Here is a 22,205-nt window from a genome sequence, read left to right as displayed (position 1 = left end):
TAACAAAAATTCTAAAATTTATTCAAAAATTGCTCGTGGGACCCATGTCTCGGAATCGGGTAAAAGTCACAAAATACGAACACCCATTCACTCGTACCAAAATTACTCAAATCCGATACCAAAATCTCGATCAAAACCCCAAAATCCGGCCTAAGAAGTTTTCTCAAAATTTTCACCCCAAATCCGAAATTAAATGATGAATTCAAGCATAGATTAGTGGAATATATCCACAAAGGAGTTAGGAATCATTACCCACAAACTTCCTCCGAAAATCTCTCCAAATTTCGCCTTCTACCGAGCTCTCAATCAAATTTTTGTGTTATGAACTCAACCCTCATTTTTGAGCCTTAAATTCTGCCCAGCTATGTTCTTTTTCGCGAACGCGACATCACGATCGCGAACGCGACATCACGATTGCGATGAACAATCTTCCACTAGACCAAAATTCCTCTTTCGCAAACGCGAGGGGCCTCTCGCGAACGCGTACCTTCCACTGACGGACCCTTCGCGAACACGAGAACCTCTTCGCGAACACGAGGACCATATCGTGAATGCGTAGGCTTAAGGTCCCACACCTTCGCGAACGCGGGAACAACATCGTGAACGCGAAGAACAACTTAGCTGCCTTTCCCAGATGCTCTACGCGATCGCGAGGCACCTCTCGCGAACGCGATGAAGGATTTTTCTGCAATAAAACACTAGATATCTGCCACTTCTCTAAGTTCAAAAATGATCCGTTGAGCATCCGAAACACACCCGAGGTCCTCGGGACCTCAACCAAATATACCAACAAGTCCTAATACACCATACGAACTTAGTCAAATCCTCAAACCACATCAAACAACGCTAAAATCACAAATCATCCTCCGATTCAAACTTAAAGAACTTGAAACTTCCAAATTCGACACCGATGCCGAAACCAACCAAACCACGTCCGATTGACCCCAAATTTTGTACACAAGTCATATTCAACATTACGGACCTACTCTAACTTTCGGAATCGGAATCTGACCCCGGTATCACACTACCGGTCATAATCTCCAAAAATTTGACTTTTGCCATTTCAAGCCTAAATGAGCTACAGACCTCCAAAATATAATCCGGACACGCCCCTATGTCCAAAATCACCCAACTGAGCTAACGGAACCAACATAACTCCATTCCGAAGTCGTCTTCACACAGTTCCGACTACGGTCAAAATCCTAAGAATTAAGCTTCCGTTTTAGGGACTAAGTGTCCCAAAACACTCCAAAAACCAAAACGAAACCTTCCGTCAAGTCACAATAGCAGAAATAGATACAGGGAAAGCAGTTAATAGGAGATCGGGGCTATTACTCTCAAAACGATCGACCGGGTTGTTACAAATAAGATCAAATAATCTACTAGAATTTTTCATGAAAGATGAAATTAAAAAGTGTGAGATAGTTAATTCATTTAAGTTTACACCCCAAAGAAAATTTGAAGCTAATCAAAAATTGTACATTGATCTATTCTACTTGACATATATTATTGCATGGCAGCTCCGAGCCACCCGATACATGTTTCCGTTATTACAATTGACATCGAACTATATATAGCTACAACAATAGCAAACTAACCGTAATCCCACGAAGTGAGAAGAATTGATCAAATGCTTTTTAATTCTTATTACTTGAAGAAACTTCCAGCCATTTTAAAGAGGTCTCCTTTTTTATCACCTTCATCTGTAGAATCTCCGGTGGGGCTACGATCGCCGTCGTTGGAATCTTTTTTAAACATACCTTGAGCCACTTTCATGACCCCGCCGAACCCACCTCCGGAATCTCCATCATCCTTCTCTGGACCATCTTCGTCACCTGATTTTTTCTTAAGCATTCCTTGAGCTTTCTTGATATACTCACCGTACCCTCCCTCGGATTCACCGTCACCTTTCTCTGAACCATCATCGTCACCGGACTTTTTCTTAAGCATTCCTTGAGCTTTTTTCAGATACTCGCCATATCCACCTCCTGAACTACCATCATCTTCTTCTGAACGTTCATGTTCGGAGTTGTCACCAAACTTTTTCTTCAACCTCCCTTCAGCTTTTTTCATATGTTCGCCGTGCCCACCTCCGGAGTGATCATCATCATCAACTTCCTCTGAACGTTCATGGTCACCACCAGATTGTTTCTTGGACATCCCTTTGCTCTTAGTCGTATGCTCGTCGTACCCTATTGAGACAAAATAATTAATGAAGTAAAGTAGTTAAAAATTAATATTTAGATAAGATTGTTACACAATTTAATGAATGTTGTAGTGTATAACTCCTTGGTTCATATCTCACCGCTACTTGAAAAAAAGGTTATACTCCTATTCAATTTTTTGGTCAATAAAATAAAGAACTAGGTATGTTGAAGAATAATACTCTCTTTCTGTCTTCGTGATACTATTACGGGAAGAGGTTTTATTTAGTACCTAATTTTTTTGCAAATACTTTTTAAATAATTTGAATGGCTAACTGTTATGACTTTTTATAGATAATTTTCATATATATCGATTTTATATATATGTTTTAAAATTGTATGTCCCAATTCACGCCCGAAAATAATTGTACTGTCCTACTCCTCCGAAAAGATTTACATAAACTAGAACGCAAGTAGTATAAATAAATAATTAGAGATCTCTGTAACAATTCAACATACTCACCTCCAGCATGATAATCATCTTTCTCTAAACGTTCATGTTCGGAGTTATCACCAAATTTTTTCTTCAACCTCCCTTCAGCTTTCTTCATATGTTCGCCATGTCCACCTCCGGAATGATCACGATCCTCTGAACGTTCATGGTCATAATGTTCACCGGATTGTTTCTTTGGCATCCGTTTATGCTCTCCGTGCCCATCATCATCATTTCTGGAATTGTCGTCCTTGTGCGCTGCAGTACTAGAACCTTTTTTGGATGTGGGACCGGTGCCGGTGCCAGCAGCTTTGTTGGCTTTGGAATTTTTGAGCTCATAACCGTGAAGATAATCTTCAGCTTGTCCGATATACTTTCCGATTCCTTCTTCCCCAAATTTCCCGTAATGTGAGGCGGCGCTAAGAATGTCAGCGGCAGCTCCGGCAAGCTTTGCATTGTCAAATTCTTTTTGTGCGCCGCCACCGCCACCGCCACCTAATTTGGCTTGTGCGGCATCAGCTATCAGCTTTGCGCTAGCCATCAGCTCAGAGTTTGTTGGCTTTTTGTGCTCGTTGGGATTATGAGCAGCAGCACCGCCGCTTGCGGCGGCGGTCTTTCCACCTGCACGGGTGCCGGAAGTTTTCTTTTCATGGTGGTCATCGGAAGTTTCTGTATCGTCATTGTGTGCGGCGGTCTTGCCACCTGCACGGGTGCCGGAAGTTTTCTTTTCATGGTGGTCATCGGAAGTTTCTGTATCGTCATTGTGTGCGGGGGTCTTGCCACCTGCACGGAGGCCGGAAGTTTTCTTTTCACCGTGATCATCATCGGAAGTTTCTGTGTCATTGTGTGCTGTCTTGGCGCCACCACCACGGTGGACGGAAGTTCTCTTTTCACGGTGATCATCATCGGAGGTTTCCTTGTCACGGTGGTCGGGATTTTCTTTGTCATCTTTGGAACTGAGAAATTCCTTTCCCTTTGCAAAAAGGGCGTCCATTATTATTTGGACAATGAAAACAAAAGTAGTATATTAAAAAGTGAAGTAAAAATTGATTCCTTTTTGAGTGTTGACGAAAAATAAAATGTTGCTTTAAATGAGAAGAATGATAAATTTTATATGGGTGTTCTGGAGATATTTACTGAAGAATGGAGCGTAAAACAAAATTTTCGTAATTTTACGGCTATAAAGTCAACACCGTAGGGTAAGTATAATTGAACAACGATTGTTTTCCGCATAATACTAAGGTTCTTCTTCAAATTAAAAGAACAAGAAACGGACTATCTCACAAATGCACATTAAGCTGTTGTTAATATACTCTTCTACTATTTTTAAATTTCTTTCTAATTAGGACTTGTTTGGCACATAAGTGTATTTGTTTATATAGGACATGTTAATTAATCGTGTACTACCATAAGCTAAGTTTTTAGAGTACTCAATAATGCTAGTATATCTTATTGAAGTGTACGATTCTGGTTATATTAGTAAATTTAGTTTTAAAAGATTATGCCGCGCCACCTATGTCATTTTGTCCTTGTTCATGCAAATTCCATATGTTACAAATCAAACTGCTAAAATCTATATATTTTATATTAAAAATAGGGTATTCAAGCTTGATATTAAGTCAAGTGGCGTATTGAAAAAAATTATCTTGACGCTTTTTTAGGATAAAATCTAAATATATTTTTGGATAAATCTAATAAAGATTAAGACAAATCAAATTTAATTTATGATGGAAACCAATTAAGATTGAAATGAGATGCAAGTACTAATGTTACAAATATAGGAAAAAATAGGTGATCCACTACAAGATGTGAAAAATAGTTTCATGTCCCACTTCTTAATTAATATCCAATGATTAAATATAATTATTATCTGAAAAGTTAAAAATTTAGGTTATTTCTACTTAATTTGAATAACCTAAATTAGCATTTGACATGGTTTATGTTTGTGCATTGTACGGGTACTAATACTAGTAAATTTAATAGTGAAGGCTCTGTTGGTCCATCATTAATAACTGGGCCACCCATGATGGATTATTATAAGCAGCGGAAGCAATTTCAGTATCAAAATCACATGTAATCTAGACAACTAGTATAAACGGGATTTCACGGGTTACCTCTTGAAGTGTGAACAAAGCTCATCTATCACGTGAGTCTCCAATTCCATAGCAGATCAATGAAATCTCTACCACCCGCTCGATTACGATCTCCGAACGTTCTACGGTTTTCTACTGTGTTACCCAAATAATATCCGAAAATGGTAATTTCGTGTGGGCAAAATTTTCTAGGAAAAAGGCTGAAAATTCGGCCACCTGCCTTTTTCCTCTATGTGAAAAACCTTATATATTTATAGCACAAGTTTTAAGGGTTAAAACCCTTTTTTAAAACCTGTTGGGTTTTCTTTTCCACAAAGAAAAGGATTCCTTTATTTTTTATTATTTAGGCACAATAGGGATTACATAATTTAATTAACAAGACTTCCAATTATGAATTTAATTTATAATTTTTGAAATTAATATCCACCATAATTAATTACGAACTATTCCACTAAAAATTCGTAATTGCACTCCTTATTCAATTTCAAAATTCATTCATTAAATCTTATTTAACTTCTCATGTTAAGATTCAGATACTAATCAATTAAATTAAATTACTGAAGATTTAATTTATTGATTATTTCCTTTAGACTTTCGCTTAACGTATTTCATATGTCGGATACAAATCCACCGGCCGGGTTTACACATGAAAACTTATAAACTTTCATAAAGGTGTATCATCAATCTCTAAACCGAGACGTGTATTCTATCAACTAACTATTATTTCTCCAATGTACATTATTATTATCTAATTTATCAGGCATATTGACCCACAAAAGAATCTCGCATTTTAATAAATCAAAACAATAATAATATACACAACTAATAATAATAATAATATCAAGATTAAGAGTATAGGTACATGTAATGGCTAGAGAGTTTATTTTATTAAGTTAGTATAAAATACTTATCTATACTTGGTTGGCTCAATACATACAAAATGTACTAGCACAAGAAGTTGGAATTAAACCATTCCCATAATCAAGATAAATTATATTTAATCTTGTGCTACAATCATCCATAATGGTTTGTCCAATTCCATCATTAGATTGTGGACTGAAACTTTATACTTATAAGAATCGATGATTTAATCTTCCGTGTATAAGCTAAACTCTATACACTAAATCATCTACTATATAAACAAATGACACAGACTAATATATGATCTATTTAAAATTGTATTAAAACTGAATAAATAATTATTCCATAATAAATACTATATCATGGTTAATAGTATATGTCCCAACAATCTCCCACTTAGACTTTTAACCATAATAATTATTAGAATATAATATATCTAAACTCATGGTTAATAGTATATGCCCCAACAATCTCCTACTTAGACTCATAACCATGCATCTACAACTTTCTCACGCATTCTTTTACATGACTATTAAAAGTCTTCACCAAATAAGATTTTGTTAAAGAATCTTGCCAAGTTATTTTATGATGCAATCTTTGTACAGTAGTGCTATGTCGTAACTATCTAGTTTGATATTAAACTCTTCAGGGATCCTGTTACCGAAACTATCCCAAGAGTGTATACCTAACTATGATTTTCCTTAGTATTCTCCTACTACGACGAAGTACTACTAATATTACCTTCATTACCTTACTGTATTGAAGTATTAACGAGTTCTTACTATAGTGTTCATTGTTCAAATATCACTCCCACTCGATAAAGGCATATTCTATCTATTAACGTTCCCCTACTACTTAAATGCAATGGAACGTCAATTCCGATGTGCGGGTTTTGATGTTCTTGAACATCTAGTTATTTCTTTGCCTAGTTCCTGTAAAAATAGTTTACTTCTAGAAACATGGTTTATTGAACAATCCTTATCTAGAAAAATATATTTGTTTTAACAATTGCCTTATTTTCTTTAGGACAATAAAATAAACCTCCATTCGTTTTCTTGAATATTCAATAAACATGCACCTCTCCATTCTTAGATCCAACTTACATATCCGCTTTCCTTTCAACACATGTGCTGGACAATCCTATATCTCAACATGCCACAGACTGAGCTTACATTCAGTCCACAGTTTTATAGATGTCACATGAACTAAATTCAGAATGTATTTTGCAGTTTTTAGGAAATATCCCAAAAATAAATAAGGCACATCTGAATAACACTTCATTAATCTATCCATGTCCAAAAGAGACTTATTTTATAACGACCCGATCAGTCGTTTTACTTTTTAGATCCCTGTTCCCCTAAATAAGACCCTCGTATGTACTTTTACTGTTTTGTGACTTGCAAGAATGGTTAATTCGGGTTTGAAAGGGTTCAGGTTGAAATCAGAACACTTAGTTCCTTGTTATTGGCTTAAAAGGGTTAAGTTTGACTTGGTTCAATATTTGTAGTAACCGACCCCGAAACAGGGATTTGACAGTCCCAATAGGTTCGTATGATGATTTTGGACTTTGGGGTGTGTTCGGATCGGGTTTTGGATGACTCGGGAGCGTTTCGGCACCTAAAGTTGAAAGTTGTCTTATTGAAGGTTTTACAGTTCTTTAAATTTGATTTGAAGTAGTTTTTGATATTATCGAGGTCCGTTTAGAATTCTAAGCCTAGGAATAGCTCTGTATGGTGATTTAAGACTTGCACGCAAAATTTGGTGTCATTCCGAGTATTTTAAGTATGATTCGGCGCGTTCGTATTAAGTTGGAAGAACTTGAAGTTCATAAGTTGATTCTATTTTGTTTTGGGTTGTGTTTCTTAGTTTTAATGATGTTTTACACATTCCGAGGGTTCGAGCGAGTCCGTCTTATGTTAACAAACGTTTTGGTATGTTTGGACAAGGTCTCGGGTGCTACTCGGACGATGAACGAATCGAGATTGAGCTTGAAAGGGGCTGCTGGTGCACCGGTTCTGGTGTGCCCGCACCTGCGAGCTTTTGGCCGCAGAAGCGATTTTGGGCGAGTGGCCAGTGGCCCGCAGAAGTGGAGGAACTTCTGCAAAAGCGGCCTCGCTTCTGCAATGAAAAAGGCCAGGCCTGGACCCCAGGTGCGCTCCACTTTCTGCAGAAGCGGAGATAGCCAGCCTGGGCTAGGACTGCACCTGCGATGGATTTTCTCCAGGTGCTGCACCGTAGATGCACCCCATGGTCCGTAGAAGCGAAAACGCTGGATGCAGTAAGGTCTATATAATATGGGACTTAGGCAATTTTGGTTCATTTATTTCACTTTTTGGGCGCTTTTTGGAGCTTCTTAGAGGGGGATTTTAACCTAGCTATTGAAGGTAAGTAATTCCTACCCAATGTAAGTTAAATACATTAATTATGGGTAGATTTTAACATGTAAAATTGTGAAAAGTATGGGTTTAGTTGAAAAACCTAGGTTTTGATAAAAATGGGATTTAACCGCGAAAATAATTATGAAATTGGGTCCAAATTATATATTTGAGTTCGTGAGGTTATGGGTAACAACTATCTTCAAACAATTTAGGAATCCGGGCATGTGGGCCCGGGGGTAAATTTTAGTAATCTTTCAATTTGGGTTGGGTAATTACTCTTATAGTTAAATTATGAACTTTTGAACATGTATTGACTAATTTATATAATATTTGACTAGTTTCAGATTGTTCGGCACCGAGTTGTGGCTTTAGAACAAATTTGTGGGCTGGAAGTGAGCTTGATAACGAGGTAAGTCTCTTGCCTAACCTTGTAAGAGAGAATCCATCCACTTAGGTGTATTTTGTTATGAGTTGTTTGTGTGGGGAGCTACGTACGGACTTGGTGATGAGAGTCCCTGTGTAGCTATACTTCATGAGATATCCAGGTTGTCTTAGATTTACATCATGCTTTAATTGTACGGTCATATTTGTTATGGATATTAATTATCTTGAATAGGGCTGAGACCAAAGATTTTAAAGTTGAAAACTTCCAGTTTAGAATTCTTATATTGGGGAAGAATTGATGAATATTTAATATCTCTGAGAAATCCATGTCCTCTCGCGTCGCAAGTACTTCCGGGAGCGAGGTAAACTTCTCTATTCTCATGGGAGCGGGCCGTTTGCCTCGACAGTGTAATAGATGCATCTATGCTTCGTTCCGACCCTCGATAGTGCACACGGTATATTTTTGGATCGGGCCGTACAACCTCGGCATAAATCATGTGTGATAATACTCGGAGCCTAATTACACTTGATATAACTTTATGGTTCGACAACTTATAATTTATTTAATGACAAAAATTGATTTGGGGTTAATAGATGTTGGCTAGAGATTATGGAATTTATTTTCAGTTAATGGGTCATTTATTAACCATTTGACATTGTGTTATTGTTATTATTTCTATGTCTCATATTTGTTTAGAATTTCTGAATTTTATTGTTGGCACATAGTAAGTGTCGATGTCGACCCCTCGTCACACTTCTTCGAGGTTAGATTGGATACTTACTGGGTACATGTTGTTTATGTAATCACGCTACACTTCTGCACTAATCGTGCAGGATCTGAGGCAGGTGCATCTGGCAGTCATCCCGGTGCGCACCCCTGATATTTTGAGACTTAGTGGTGAACTGCTTCCCGAGTCCATTCGGCAACACCCGGAGTCTCTCTTTTGCATTTATTTTCTGTCTACTCTATTTTAGACAATAGTTAGTGCTTTGTATATTCTACTAGTAGCTCATACACTTGTGACACCAGGTCTTAAAAAAATATACTAGTAGACTTTCGATGGATTTTGAGTATTTATTTCACTACACTTGTTCTTATATTTGTTTATACTTTATTTTATTAAAATCTTTCACCTCTTACTTACTTAATAAATAAAAATAAACTATTTCAAAATTGTCAAAAGAAATAAACACATGGCTAGTTCACTGTTGGTTTGCCTAGCAACAACGTTGGGAGCCATCACGACCCATAGGAGAAATTGGGTTGTGACAACATGATATCAGAGCACTAGGTTCACGTAGGTCTCACAAGTTATGAGTAGGCCTAATAGAGTCTTGCGGATCGGTGCAGAGACGTCCGTACTTATCTTCGAGAGGCTATAGGGTGTTAGGAAACTGCTCTTTCTTCATCTCCTATCGTGCAGTTGATGTTGTGCTAAGTATCTTTCTCTTATTCTCTCACAGATGGTGAGAACGCGCATGGAAGATGTACCCGATCACAGAGGAGGTGCTCCCCCTATTGCTAGAGGCCGGGGCAGAGGACGAAGGAAGGGTCCAACTCGTTGTAGAGGACGAGGATGTACTAGAGTTTCTACGGTTGTGTCACCAGTGGATCCGGTAGAGGACCCTATTATTGAGGAGTAGGACAAGGTGCCTGCAGTAGAGCCGACCCTAGTGGATTTTATATATGCACCGAGATTCCAGGAGGTCATGGGTCGTATGTTGTAGTTCATGGATTCTAAGACTAAGGCTGGTTTATTTCCAGCAGACCCAGCCACATCTCAGGCGGGAGGGAAGAACAGACCCCTACCACTCAGGCTCCACGGAATACCCGTGTCGTATATCAGACCTTGGGCGCACTACCTGTGGGCGGAGCTCAGCCAGTTACAACAGCTATACCTGAGCCCAGACCAGCTGTGGCCGGTGAGCCGCAAAATCTATTGGACATATGGACCAGGCTACATCCTCCTATCTTTGGAGGTGAGCGGCATGAGGACCCTTAGGACTTTATTGATCGGTCCAGGGATAGAATACACAACATGAGTATATTGGAGTCCCAGGGGGTGGACTTTACCACCTTTCAGCTGGAGGGAAGGGCCCATAGACGGTGGCACTCCTATCTTCTCGGCAGACCAGTAGGTTCTCCTCCCTTGACTTGGGACCAGTTCACATGTATATTTCTGGATAGGTATATTCCACCCTCTTAGAGGGAAGAGTTGTAGTTTCAGTTTGAGAAGCTCGAGCAGGGTCAAATGTCCGTGACCGACTATGAGGCGAGATTCTTGGAGTTGTCTCACCATGCACTTATGATACTTCTTACCGACGTAGAGAGAGTGCAGAGGTTCGTTACGGGTTTACACTCTAGTATTCAGGCCATTATGGCACAAGATGATGAGATGGGGACTTATTACGAGCTAGTTGTGGAGATAGCTCGAAGGATCGAGGGTGTTCATTAGCGGAGCCAATAGTAGATGCCTCAAGACAATCAATTTAGTTATTCTAGAGGGTTCAGTGGTGCTCCGTCCGGTGGCAGAGGCCTGTTTAGGAGAGGTCAGCCTAGCAGGTCCATATATCCAGCACTACCGCCTTCTCAGGGTTCTCCAGTGTGGCCCTATTTCAGTGCCATGCCAGAGGGCTCCTACCGCCCACCAGCTATTCAGGGTTCCTCCAGTGGGTATTCAAGCCATCAGGGTCAGACTTAAGGGTTAGCAGTCCACAGTTCCGAGGGGTTTTTACAAGTGCGGTGATCCTGGCCACATGAAGATATTTTACCCCAAACTTCGGGGAAAGGCAGTACATCTGGGTCATCGGCCTATAATTTTAGCACCAGTCGTCCGACTGCCTAGAGGAGAAGGGCAGGTGGGTAGGGGCCGTCCTAGAGGTGGAGGCCAGATATATAGAGGCTAGTCAAGCGGCACTCCAGGTAGGTTCTATGCTTTTCCGGCCAGACCAGATATAGTGGCCTCAGATGTCGTGATCACATGTATTATTTTTGTCTGCGGTAGGGATGCTTTGGTACTATTTAATCTAGGGTATGCATATTCATATGTTTCATCTCTATTTGCTCATTTCCTGGGTGTCCCTTGTGAGTCCTTGGGGGCTCTTGTTTATGCTTGATATGTAAAAAGGGTTATTGGGTGCTTGATTTCTGTCTTGATGCGACGTATAGTCTCGAGTGATGAGTGTGTTGACGGATCTTTCATGTTGTTTAATTGAGGAACGAAGTAGATTTTTATGTCTTGTTGCTAGTTCAGACTTAGGAAGTTTAAGTGATGGCGTAGTAATCATGGCTGCGAAATGGTATAGCAGGATGCCAATTTGAGGCTAAGTAGATGAGTTATCTCATGCGGAGTAATCTACGAAGGTGTGATCCTTATAATTTTGTGTGAAGAGTCTCCTTGCTACCAGTGGGGTATGTGTGTTGAGATTTGAATTTGAACTCGGTTGAGAAAGTTGACCTGATCGTTATGTGGATGTATGTGAGCTTAGTAGATGATTTGATGTACTATATAGTTTGTGTTATATGAGCTTATGAAGGATTTAGTTGAATCTCCCTGAGGGTATTATGGCAGTAATGAAGTGTGGGTATGGTGAGTTATCAGATGTTCTATTCTAAGGCATTGAGCTAAGTGGGGGAGTCTGCTATCACCAATTTGATTGCCTGGTAATGTGTTTTGCTGGTTTCGACTAGAGGCATACTTATGAATCAGATGTGTCTTACGGAGGTTGAAATCGAGGATGACTCGAGTAAGGGAATTTCTGGATACGGGTTATGTCACACTTTATGGGTATATGAGGATCATGGAAGGATTGAGTTGTTAATGTGGAAAACATAGTGCGCATAGAGTAGGACATTGCTTGGTTGCATTAAGGCTAGGTTAGCTCTTTAGGTGTTGTTGTGCTAATGAGGCATAGGTCGTTCGACCCGTTTGGGCGATGCAATTGAGATTTGAGCAGAGTGGATGACTCTCGAGAAGGTTCTAATGGATTTAAGATTTATATGTGAAAATTGAGAATTTTCCGGACTTGTATATGGCTAGAATCTAAGACTTGCATCAGATGGTGTCGAGACTTGTGATATTTCTATATAATTATGGATTTTACATTTTAGTATTGGGAATGTGAAGGAAACGACTTTAGATTCACAGAAGGTCTCTTTATAGTGGGTGTCTTGGTTGTGGTACTTTTAAGGTGCTTAATAAGGAATACAACTACTTATAGGCCTTAAGGCGGTGTGATTTTATGCTAGGATCTCATGGTGTGAGTTTTGATTAAGGATCGTGGTGTTCTGGCAAGGGAAATGTCCATTTGAGGGTAATTCGAAAGGAACTCAAAGAAATATGACAATTTGGTTATTGCTTGGATCAACACGGTAATGGATATGATCAGTTCTTTATGATGTGATGAGCCTTTACAGGTGTTTCGTGGCAGTGCTCTTGGGTTTTGGCGACCTGTATGGCTTGGTTGAGTTAGAGGGATTCGATTTTGATAGCTGGGTTATGTGCAAATGGATTTCAAATGGTTCTCAATGGTTTCTACCACGGTTCGAGGTGTATATTTCCCGTTGGCGTGAGGAGCATGTTGTGTGTTGTGATTTTCTCCTAGATGAGATCAAATGGAAGGTTCCTCGCTAATTGAGTATGTAGTTTTCTTGTTACTCAAAGTTGATTATGAGATATTCATTGTTACATTATGCGTTTTCGTACGTTAAAGTTTCGTCGTAAGTTAATATACGTAAGCTCGGGAATGAGATTATTTTTTAGGCTATAAGTATTTATGTTATTTATAACATGTGATAAGTGCGTGCCGTGAAGATTAGAGGGTAAACAAATCAAAGAATGAGTTTCGTTGAAGTTTGTCAATTTGGGATAAAATACGGTCTAAGCTATAATACCCTTTATTTATGGACTAGTGCCAAACAAGATACCATGTGACCATGATAGTAAGGTATATGAAGTATATTAGTATTTAAGTAAATTGTGTGCTAGAATTAATTATATGAATAATTGATTAATTATGGGAATAATGTGGGAGATTAAGGAAATAATTATGGTATTAAATAGGATTAAGTGGATGAGGAACTTTAGTGGGCTGCCACATGGCATTAATTTGGCCAAGGGTGGCACCAATGTGCATATATCAGTCATAGCACTTAAAGTGCCTTGCTTACACGTGAAAATGCAAGACATATCCCTTAAGCCTTCATTTTATTCTTCTTTGGCAATTTTAGATATAGAAAGGATGTTGCAATCTTTCCTTCTATTGTTGGGGATTCTCTTACTTTAGAAACATAGCAAGAACGTACACAACATGATACTCCATGTGTTCAGCAACATGAAATATGCCATGATCATAAGGATTGCTTGGTTCTTGTTCAAAGATTTAGAAGGAGCAAAAATTGTTCTTGGTAAGCTCAAGTAAAAGTGTTTGATAAATTCATCAAGTAAGGTATGTAAAGGCTATCCCTTCTTTCCTTTTGGCATGATCCCTACGATACAAATGAAACGAGCAAACACACACCTTTCATAAATACTTCTATTCATAGAAACACTGGGGGTGACTATGTTCTGGATTCCCCATGTGTCTTATTATTATATCTTCTTTTCACGGGTCTCAAACAAATATGTAGTTGATAGAATTTATCCGAAGGTATATTGATTTTATGACATTTCGAGAGTTCTTATCGACTTACTTTTTATTACATTCATTTATACATGTACATTGACCCATGACTAGATCACGATATATATATATATATATATATATATATATATATATATATATATATATATATATATATATATATATATATGGGGTATGAGGAAATGTTATATATGATGATTTCGCTCACTGAGGCCGAGATGATATGATGGGATACCCTCATAGGCTTGATGACGTTATGTACGCATATACCTATACATGATATGACATTATACGCATATGCACGACATTATAAATATTTCAGGATTCACAAAGTTATTTAGGCTTACAGGCGGATTCCTTTACTCCACACTTTTTTTTAGGACTTCTATGTACTGATTTTCATGCCTTACATACTCGATACATTATTCGTACTAACGCCCCTTTTTCTTGGGGCCTGCGTTTCATGCCCTCAAGTTCCGGTAGATAGGCTGACAGCCCCCCTTCTTAGGATCCTTGATTAGTGAGAGTTGGTGTGCTCTATTTGATTCGGAGTTGCTTCGGGTTTTGGTACGATATATTTGTATACGTATATGGGTATGATGGGGCCGAGTCCCATCCTTTGTATAGTTTTACACTCTATTAGGGGTCTGTAGACAATCATGTATAGTTGGATAGTATGTGGCCTTGTCGGCTTCTAGTTTTGATATATAGTTGTCTATAGCAGCCTTGTAGGCTCATCCTACCATATTCCGCATGTATATGCACATATAAGTTTTGGGCATGTTTTCCTGGCGTATGTTATTCACGTAATTCAGCAGTTTATTGACAGATTTTATTCATGACATACCCTTAATTCATGTTTATATCTTAGACGCATGCTTAGGGGTGTTCGACAGGTAGGACTCGGGCACTCGTCATGGCCCATCGGTTTGGGTCATGACAAAAGTGGTATCAGAGCAGTTCTGTCCTAGGGTTGTCTATAGACCATGTCTAGTAGAGTTTTATTTATGAGTGTTTTATGCACCACATTTATAAACAGAAGGCTACAGGACATATATGATGTTATCCTCCATTCTTATCTTAGATCGTGCGATATAAGGATTTGTTTCCCTAATGATATGTTATGTTTTCAGTGATCCCTTCGAAGGCTACAACCTCACAAAAGGGCAAGTCCGTGGCTGATGAGACTACTAGTCGAGTGCCACGAGTTACAAGGCTCGGGAAGAGTCTCATAGTAAGATTCCATCTCAGACTTCACATACCCTGCCCTCTCCAGAGGAGCTCCGAGGGGCACCAGCTCCAGCGCCTGACCCTGTACACCCAGCTCCTCAACCAGATGCACCAGGTCAGGAGATGAGAGATGTTATTCAGCTATTGACTCGATTAGTAGCCGCACAATCTCGATATCAGGAAGTAGGTATTGGTTATGCAGATAGAGCCATCAGTGCGAGGGTTCGTGATTTCATTAATTTGGACCCTCCAGTATTCACTGGAGCAGTTCCAAACGAGCACCCTGAGGTATTTATCGATAGGATGCAAAGGACTTTGAGGGTAATGAAAGCCACTGCGACTGAGTCAGTTGAGCTAGCTTCCTATAGACTTCGGGATGTCGTAGTTAATTGGTACAAGTCTTAGGAGTTGTCCATAGGTGAGGATGCCCCTCCAACGGTATGGCAGGAGTTTACATAGGCTTTTCTTCGTCATTATCTTCCACCAGAACTTAGATGGGACATAGTTGATAGGTTCTTGTCCCTTCGGCAGGGTAATATAAGTGTTTGGGAGTACATCCTTCAATGTGATTCTTTGTCTAGGTGTGCTCCCACTATTGTAGATAGGATGGAGGATCGGGTTCACCGGTTCGTGATGGGGTTGGAGTCGCACCTGCTTAATGACTGTATGTCGGTCTCACTTCAGCCGGGCATGGATATTTCTCGTATTCAAGCATACGCTCAGGGTATAGAGGAGCGTAAGCAGAAGCAGAGGGACAATCGTGAGCATGGTAGGGTACAGAGTAATAGAGCGAGATATTCGAGTTCTTCTGGTGAATTTTGAGGTGGTCAGAGACAACAATACTCGAGTTATCTAGCCCAGCCATCGGCTAGAGCACCCCCTCAGTTTGCTGATAGGAGATTTGATTGTTCCACATATTTAGGGCGTAGTAAGAATTCCAGGGCCTCTAGTTTTCAGTATAGGGGTGAGTCAGTCAGATGAGGCAGCCCTTTCCACGATGTGCTCAGTGTGGTAAGAAGCATGCCAGGCAGTGCCTTATGGGGTTGGGTGTTTGTTATACTTGTGGTTATCCAAGACACGTTATGAGAGATTGTCCGACGAAAGGTGGTGCAAGCATAGTAAAACCAGCGAGATCTATAGCTGGTTCATCATCATTAGTACGCCTCCCTGGTCAAGGTTCACAAGCACCAATAGGTCGTGGTATAGGCAGAGGTAGAGCATCAAGCTCGAGCAGTCCTCAGAACCGCATTTATGCATTAACAGGTCGACAGGATCAGGAATCGTCACCTGATGTTATTACAGGTATATTATCAGTCTCTTTATATGATGTATATGCATTGATTAATCTAGGTTCCACCTTATCATATGTCACTTCGTTGGTTGCTAGTAAGTTTGGGATAAAACCTTTAAACCTTTTGAGGTGTCCATACCTATTGGGGATCCAATGATAGCTAGACGGGTATATAAAGACTATATAGTAGTAGTTCATAGTTGTTCTACGGTAGTAGACCTGATTGAGTTAGATATGGTAGAATTTGATGTTATAATGGGTATAAATTGGTTGGCTTCTTGTTATGCTAACGTTGATTATAGATCAAAGATGGTTCGGTTCTAGTTTCTAGGGGAGCCTGTTTTGGAGTGGAAAGGTAATACGGCGTCGCGGAGAGGCAGGTTTATTTCCTATCTCAAGGCAGGGAAGATGATTAGAAAAGGGTTATATTTATCACTTAGTTCGGGTTCAGGATGTGAAAGTAGAGTCACCAACCGTTCAGTCTATCCCTGTGGTTAATGAGTTTTCCAATGTTTTTTCCCGATGAGCTTCCGGGTCTTCCGCCAGAGCGAGATATTGATTTTGCTATCGATATATTACCAGATACTCAACCGATATCTATTCCTCCTTATAGAATGGAACCTGCAGAGCTGAGAAAGTTGGAAGAACAACTAAGGAATTTGCTTGAAAAAGGCTTTATTAAACCTAGTACATCACCGTGGGGAGCACCTGTGTTATTTGTGAGGAAGAAAGATGGTTCCTTGCGAATATGTATTGATTACAAGCAGTTGAATAAGGTGAAGAACAAGAATAAATACCCGCTCCCGAGGATTGATCATTTATTTGATCAGTTGCAGGGTGCCAAGTGTTTCTCGAAGATAGACTTGAGGTCTGGGTACCATCAGGTAAAGGTTAAGGAGAAAGATATTCCGAAGACAATATTCAGGACCAGATACGGGCACTTTGAGTTTCATGTCATGTCATTCGGTTTGACCAACGCCCCAACAGTATTCATGGACTTTATGAACCGTGTGTTCAGACCCTTTCTAGATCTATTCGTGATTTTATTTATCGATGATATATTAGTTTACTCACGTTCAGAGGCTGAGCATGCATATCATTTGCATACGGTGCTAAGAATTCTACAAAAAGAGAAGTTGTACGCAAAACTCTCGAAATGTGAATTCTGGTTGAATTCTGTAGCTTTCCTTGGGCATATTATTTCAGGTGAGGGTATCCAGGTTGATACCCAAAAGATTGAGGCAGTGAAGACTTGGCATAGACCTACGACACCGACGGAGGTTCGTAACTTCCTCGGTTTGGCAGGTTATTACAGGAGATTCATAGAGGGATTTTCTTCTCTTTCTGCACCATTGACAAAGTTGACTCATAAGAGAGCTAAGTTTCAATGGATTGATGCTTGCGAGCGGAGTTTCTAGGCAATAAAGGGAAGATTAACTTCAGCACCGGTTCTAACACTCCCAGAGAGAACCGATGGTTATGCTATCTATTATGACATTTCGGGCATTGGATTGGGTTGTGTACTGATGCAACATGGTAAGGTTGCAGCTTATGCTTCTAGACAACTAAGAAAGCATGAGAAAAATTAACCGACCCACGATTTAGAGTTATCCGTGGTGATTCATGCACTAAAGATGTGGAGGCACTATTTTTATGGCATTCATGTTGATATCTATATAAATCATAAGAGCCTTCAGTATATCTTCAAGCAAAATGAGTTAAATTTATGCAAAAGGAGATGGTTGGATCTACTGAAAGACTATGACATTGATATTTTATACCATCCGGGGAAGGAGAATGTAGTAGCCGACACTCTCAACCGTAGATCTATAGGTAGCCTGTCATATTTATAGCCAGAGAAATGTGGGATAGTCCATGAGATTCATCAGCTAGCTAGTCTTGGAGTTTGATTACTGGACTCAGGTGATACCAGAGTTACTATTCAGGTCACGACGACATCCTCTCTAGTAACTAAAGTGAAGAGACGTTAATACGAGGATCCTATGTTAGCTCATTACAGAGATAAAACCCCTCAAAAAGAGGACATTATTTGAGATTACAGGAGATGGGGTCCTCATATATCGAGGATGATTATGTGCCCCTAATGTTGCAGGGCTTCGCCGACAGGTTCTGGGAGAGACTCACTATTCTCGTTATTCTGTTCATCCAGGAGCAACAAAGATGTGTCATGATATTAGGGAAATATATTGGTGGGACGGAATAAAAAAGGATATAGCAGAGTTTGTGTCTCAGTGCTCTAACTGCCAGTAGGTTAATATTGAGCATCAAAAACCCGGTGGATTATTGCAGGCTATAGAGATTCCGACTTAGAAGTGGGAAGTAATTAATAGGATTTCATCATAGGCTTACCTCGTACCCAACGTAAGTTCGATTTTATATGGTGATTGTTGATAGACTTACAAAATCAGCCCATTTTCTGCCTGTTAGGACTACGTATTCAGCAAGGGATTATGCAAGGCTTTACATTAAGGAGATAGTACGACTTCATGGTGTCCCTATATATATTATCTCGGATAGAGGTGCTCAATTTACAGCTAATTTATGGAGGTCCTTCCAAAAAGGATTGGGAACTCAACTAAATCTTAGTATAACATTTCATCCCCAGACAGACAGACAAGCTTAGTGTACTATTCAGATACTTGAGGATGTGTTACGGGCTTGTGTGATAGACTTCAAGGATAGCTGGGATGATCATCTACCACTTGTTGAGTTCGTGTACAATAATAGCTATCATTCTAGTATTCAAATGGCTCCATACGAAGCTCTTTACGAACGGAATTATAGGTCACCTATCAGATGGTTCGATGTTGGGAAAACTAAGTTAGTAGGACTAGAGTTGGTACAACAGACAATTGAGAAGATTAATCTTATACAAGAAAGGCTATTAGCAGCTCAAAGCCATCAGAAGTATTATGTAGATAATCGATGATGAGACTTGGAGTTTCAGGTTGAAGACTGGGTATTCCTAAAGGTATCACCTATGAAAGGCATTATGAGGTTCGGTAAGAAAGGAAAACTTAGCCCTCGGTACATTGGACCATATAAGATCATACGCAAGGTAGGCCAAGTAGCATATGAGTTAGGCTTGCCTTCTGACTTGGAGTCAGTACATCGAGTATTTCATGTGTCTATGCTTCGTAAGTGTATCAGAGATCCTTCTAGAATTGTGCCAGTTCATGATGTTCAGGTCACAAAGCAGTTATCATATGAGGAAGCTCCCATTGCTATACTAGATAGACAAGTTCGGAGATTGAGAACTAAGAACGCAGCTTCGGTTAGAGTACTTTGGAGAAACAATAATATGGAAGAAATGACTTGGGAAGCTGAAGAAGACCTGAAATCTAGGTATCCCCACTTGTTTCTTCTTCCAGAGGAGGATCAGACTGAGACATCACAGCCTTAAGGTGCGTGTATGGATTCTCGTGTTAGATTTTGTCATTGGTAGTGTGAGGCCATTGTCGATGTTGATGAATACGGCCCTATATGGCCTTGTATTAGTTGGTTTCCTACATGGCAGGTTGGTAGTAAGTAGTTCAGTGTATAAAAAGACTCTGGCAAAAGTTTTGCAAGTCTCTAAGAGTTCACGTTCGAGGACGAATGTTTCTAAGGGGGGAAGGATGTTACATTCTGCGTTTTCGTACAATAAAGTTTCATCGTAAGTTAATCGACGTAAGCTCAGGAATGAGATTATTTTTTAGGTTATAAGTATTTATGTTATTTATAACATATGATAAGTGAGTACCGTGAAGATTAGAGGGTAAACAAATCAAAGAATGAGTTTCGATGAAGTTTGTCAATTTGGGATAAAATACGGTCCAAGCTATAATACCCCGTATTTATGGACTAGTGTCATTCAAGGTACCATATGACCATGATAGTAAGGAATATAAAGTATATTAATATTTAAGTAAGTTGTGTGCTAGAATTAATTATGTGAATAATTGATTAATTGTGGGAATAATATGAGAGATTAAGGAAATAATTATGGTATTAAATAGGATTAAGTGGATGAGGAACTTTAGTGGGCTGCCACATGGCATTAATTTGGCCAAGGGTGGCACCAATGTGCATATATGAGTCATAACACTTAAAGTGCCTTGCTTACACATGCAAATGCACGACATATCCCTTAAGCCTTCATTTTATTCTTCTTTGGAAATTTGAGATATAGAAAGGATGTTGCAATATTTACTTCTATTGTTGGGGATTCTCTTACTTTAGAAAAATAGCAAAAACGTACACAACATGATACTCCATATGTTCAGCAACATGAAATATGCCATAATCATAAGGAGTGCTTGATTCTTGTTCAAAGATTTAGAAGGAGCAAAAATTGTTCTTGGTAAGCTCAAGTAAAAGTGTTTGATAAATTCATCAAGTAAGGTATGTTAAGCCTATCCCTTCTTTCCTTTTGGCGTGATCCCTACGATAAAAATTAAACGAGCAAACACACAACTTTGATAAATGCCTCTATTCATAGAAGCACTAGGGGTGCATATGTTCTTGATTCCTTATGTGTCTTATTATTATATATTCTGTTCATGGGTCTCAGAATAATATGTAGTTGATAAAATTTATCCAAATGTATATTGATTTTATGACATTCTGCGAGATCTTATTTACTTACTTTTTATTACATTCATTTATACATATACATTGACCTATGACCATATGGTGTGTTATATATATATATATATATATATATATATATGGGGTATGAGTAAAGGTTACAACGTTATATACGCAGCACCACTTGATTAGTTGGTATACATTGATGATTTCGCCCACTAAGGCCGAGATGATATGGTGGGATGCCCTCATAGGCTTGATGACGTTATGTACGCATATACCTATGCATGATATGACATTTATATGCACATTCACGCCATTATAAATATTTCAGGATTCACAAAGTTATTTAGGCTTACAGGCGGATTCCTTTACTCCATACTTCTTTTATGACTTCTATGTACTGATTTTCATGCCTTACATACTCGGTACATTATTCATACTAATGCCCCTATTTCCTAGGGCCTGCATTTCATGCACGCAGGTGCAAGTAGAGAGGCTGATAGTCCCCCTTCTTAGGATCCTTGATCAGCGAGTGTTTGTGTGCTCCATTTGATCCGGAGCTGCTTTGGGTTTTGGTACGATATATTTGTATACATATATGGGAATGACGGGGCCCAATCCCATCCTTTGTACAGTTGTACACTCTATTAGAGGTATGTAAATAGTCACGTATAGTTGGATAGTATGTGGCCTTGTTGGCTTTTAATTTTGGATATATAGTTGTCTATAATAGTCTTGTTGGCTCGCCTTACCGTATTCCGTATGTATATGCATATATATATTTTGGGCATATTTTCTTGGCATATGTTATTCACGTGATTCAACAGTTTATTGACATACATTATTCATAACCTACCCTTAATTCATGTTTATATCTTAGACCCATGCTTAGGGGTGTTCGACAGGTAGGGCTCGGGCACTCGTCATGGCCCATCGATTTGGGTCGTGACATTCATGATATATGCGGTATGTTGTGTGAGATTAAGATTTGCGTGTGCAAGGTCATTATTTAGTTTTGAAAGGAAGGGCATGAATTATTAGACAATATGAGCTATTTTAGATGACTAGATGAATGATATTACTACTTGGTATTTC

At 39.2% G+C, this 22,205-nt stretch overlaps 2 protein-coding genes across 2 annotated transcripts; one reads left to right on the top strand and one right to left on the bottom strand.

Annotated features, from left to right (window-relative positions):
- Window positions 1-1,402: 1,402 nt before the first annotated feature.
- LOC104114103 (uncharacterized) lies at window positions 1,403-3,719 on the bottom strand. Its single transcript, XM_009624470.4, has 2 exons — window positions 2,668-3,719; window positions 1,403-2,192 (listed from the first exon to the last, which is right to left on the bottom strand). The coding sequence occupies exons 1-2, from the start codon at window positions 3,629-3,631 to the stop codon at window positions 1,648-1,650; spliced, it is 1,509 nt and encodes a 502-aa protein (XP_009622765.1). The 5' UTR covers window positions 3,632-3,719; the 3' UTR covers window positions 1,403-1,647.
- A 12,484-nt stretch (window positions 3,720-16,203) lies between these two features.
- Window positions 16,204-19,941, top strand: LOC138900280 (uncharacterized). The gene is made up of 4 exons (XM_070187001.1): window positions 16,204-16,528; window positions 17,724-17,822; window positions 18,631-18,784; window positions 19,689-19,941. The coding sequence occupies exons 1-4, from the start codon at window positions 16,204-16,206 to the stop codon at window positions 19,939-19,941; spliced, it is 831 nt and encodes a 276-aa protein (XP_070043102.1).
- Window positions 19,942-22,205: the final 2,264 nt, after the last annotated feature.

The sequence above is a fragment of the Nicotiana tomentosiformis genome, chromosome 10 (genome assembly GCF_000390325.3).
Source record: "Nicotiana tomentosiformis chromosome 10, ASM39032v3, whole genome shotgun sequence".
Classification (NCBI taxonomy): Eukaryota; Viridiplantae; Streptophyta; class Magnoliopsida; order Solanales; family Solanaceae; genus Nicotiana; species Nicotiana tomentosiformis.
The sequence above is the reverse complement of the archived record's forward strand: the minus strand, read 5'-3'. Positions and strand labels throughout refer to the sequence as shown.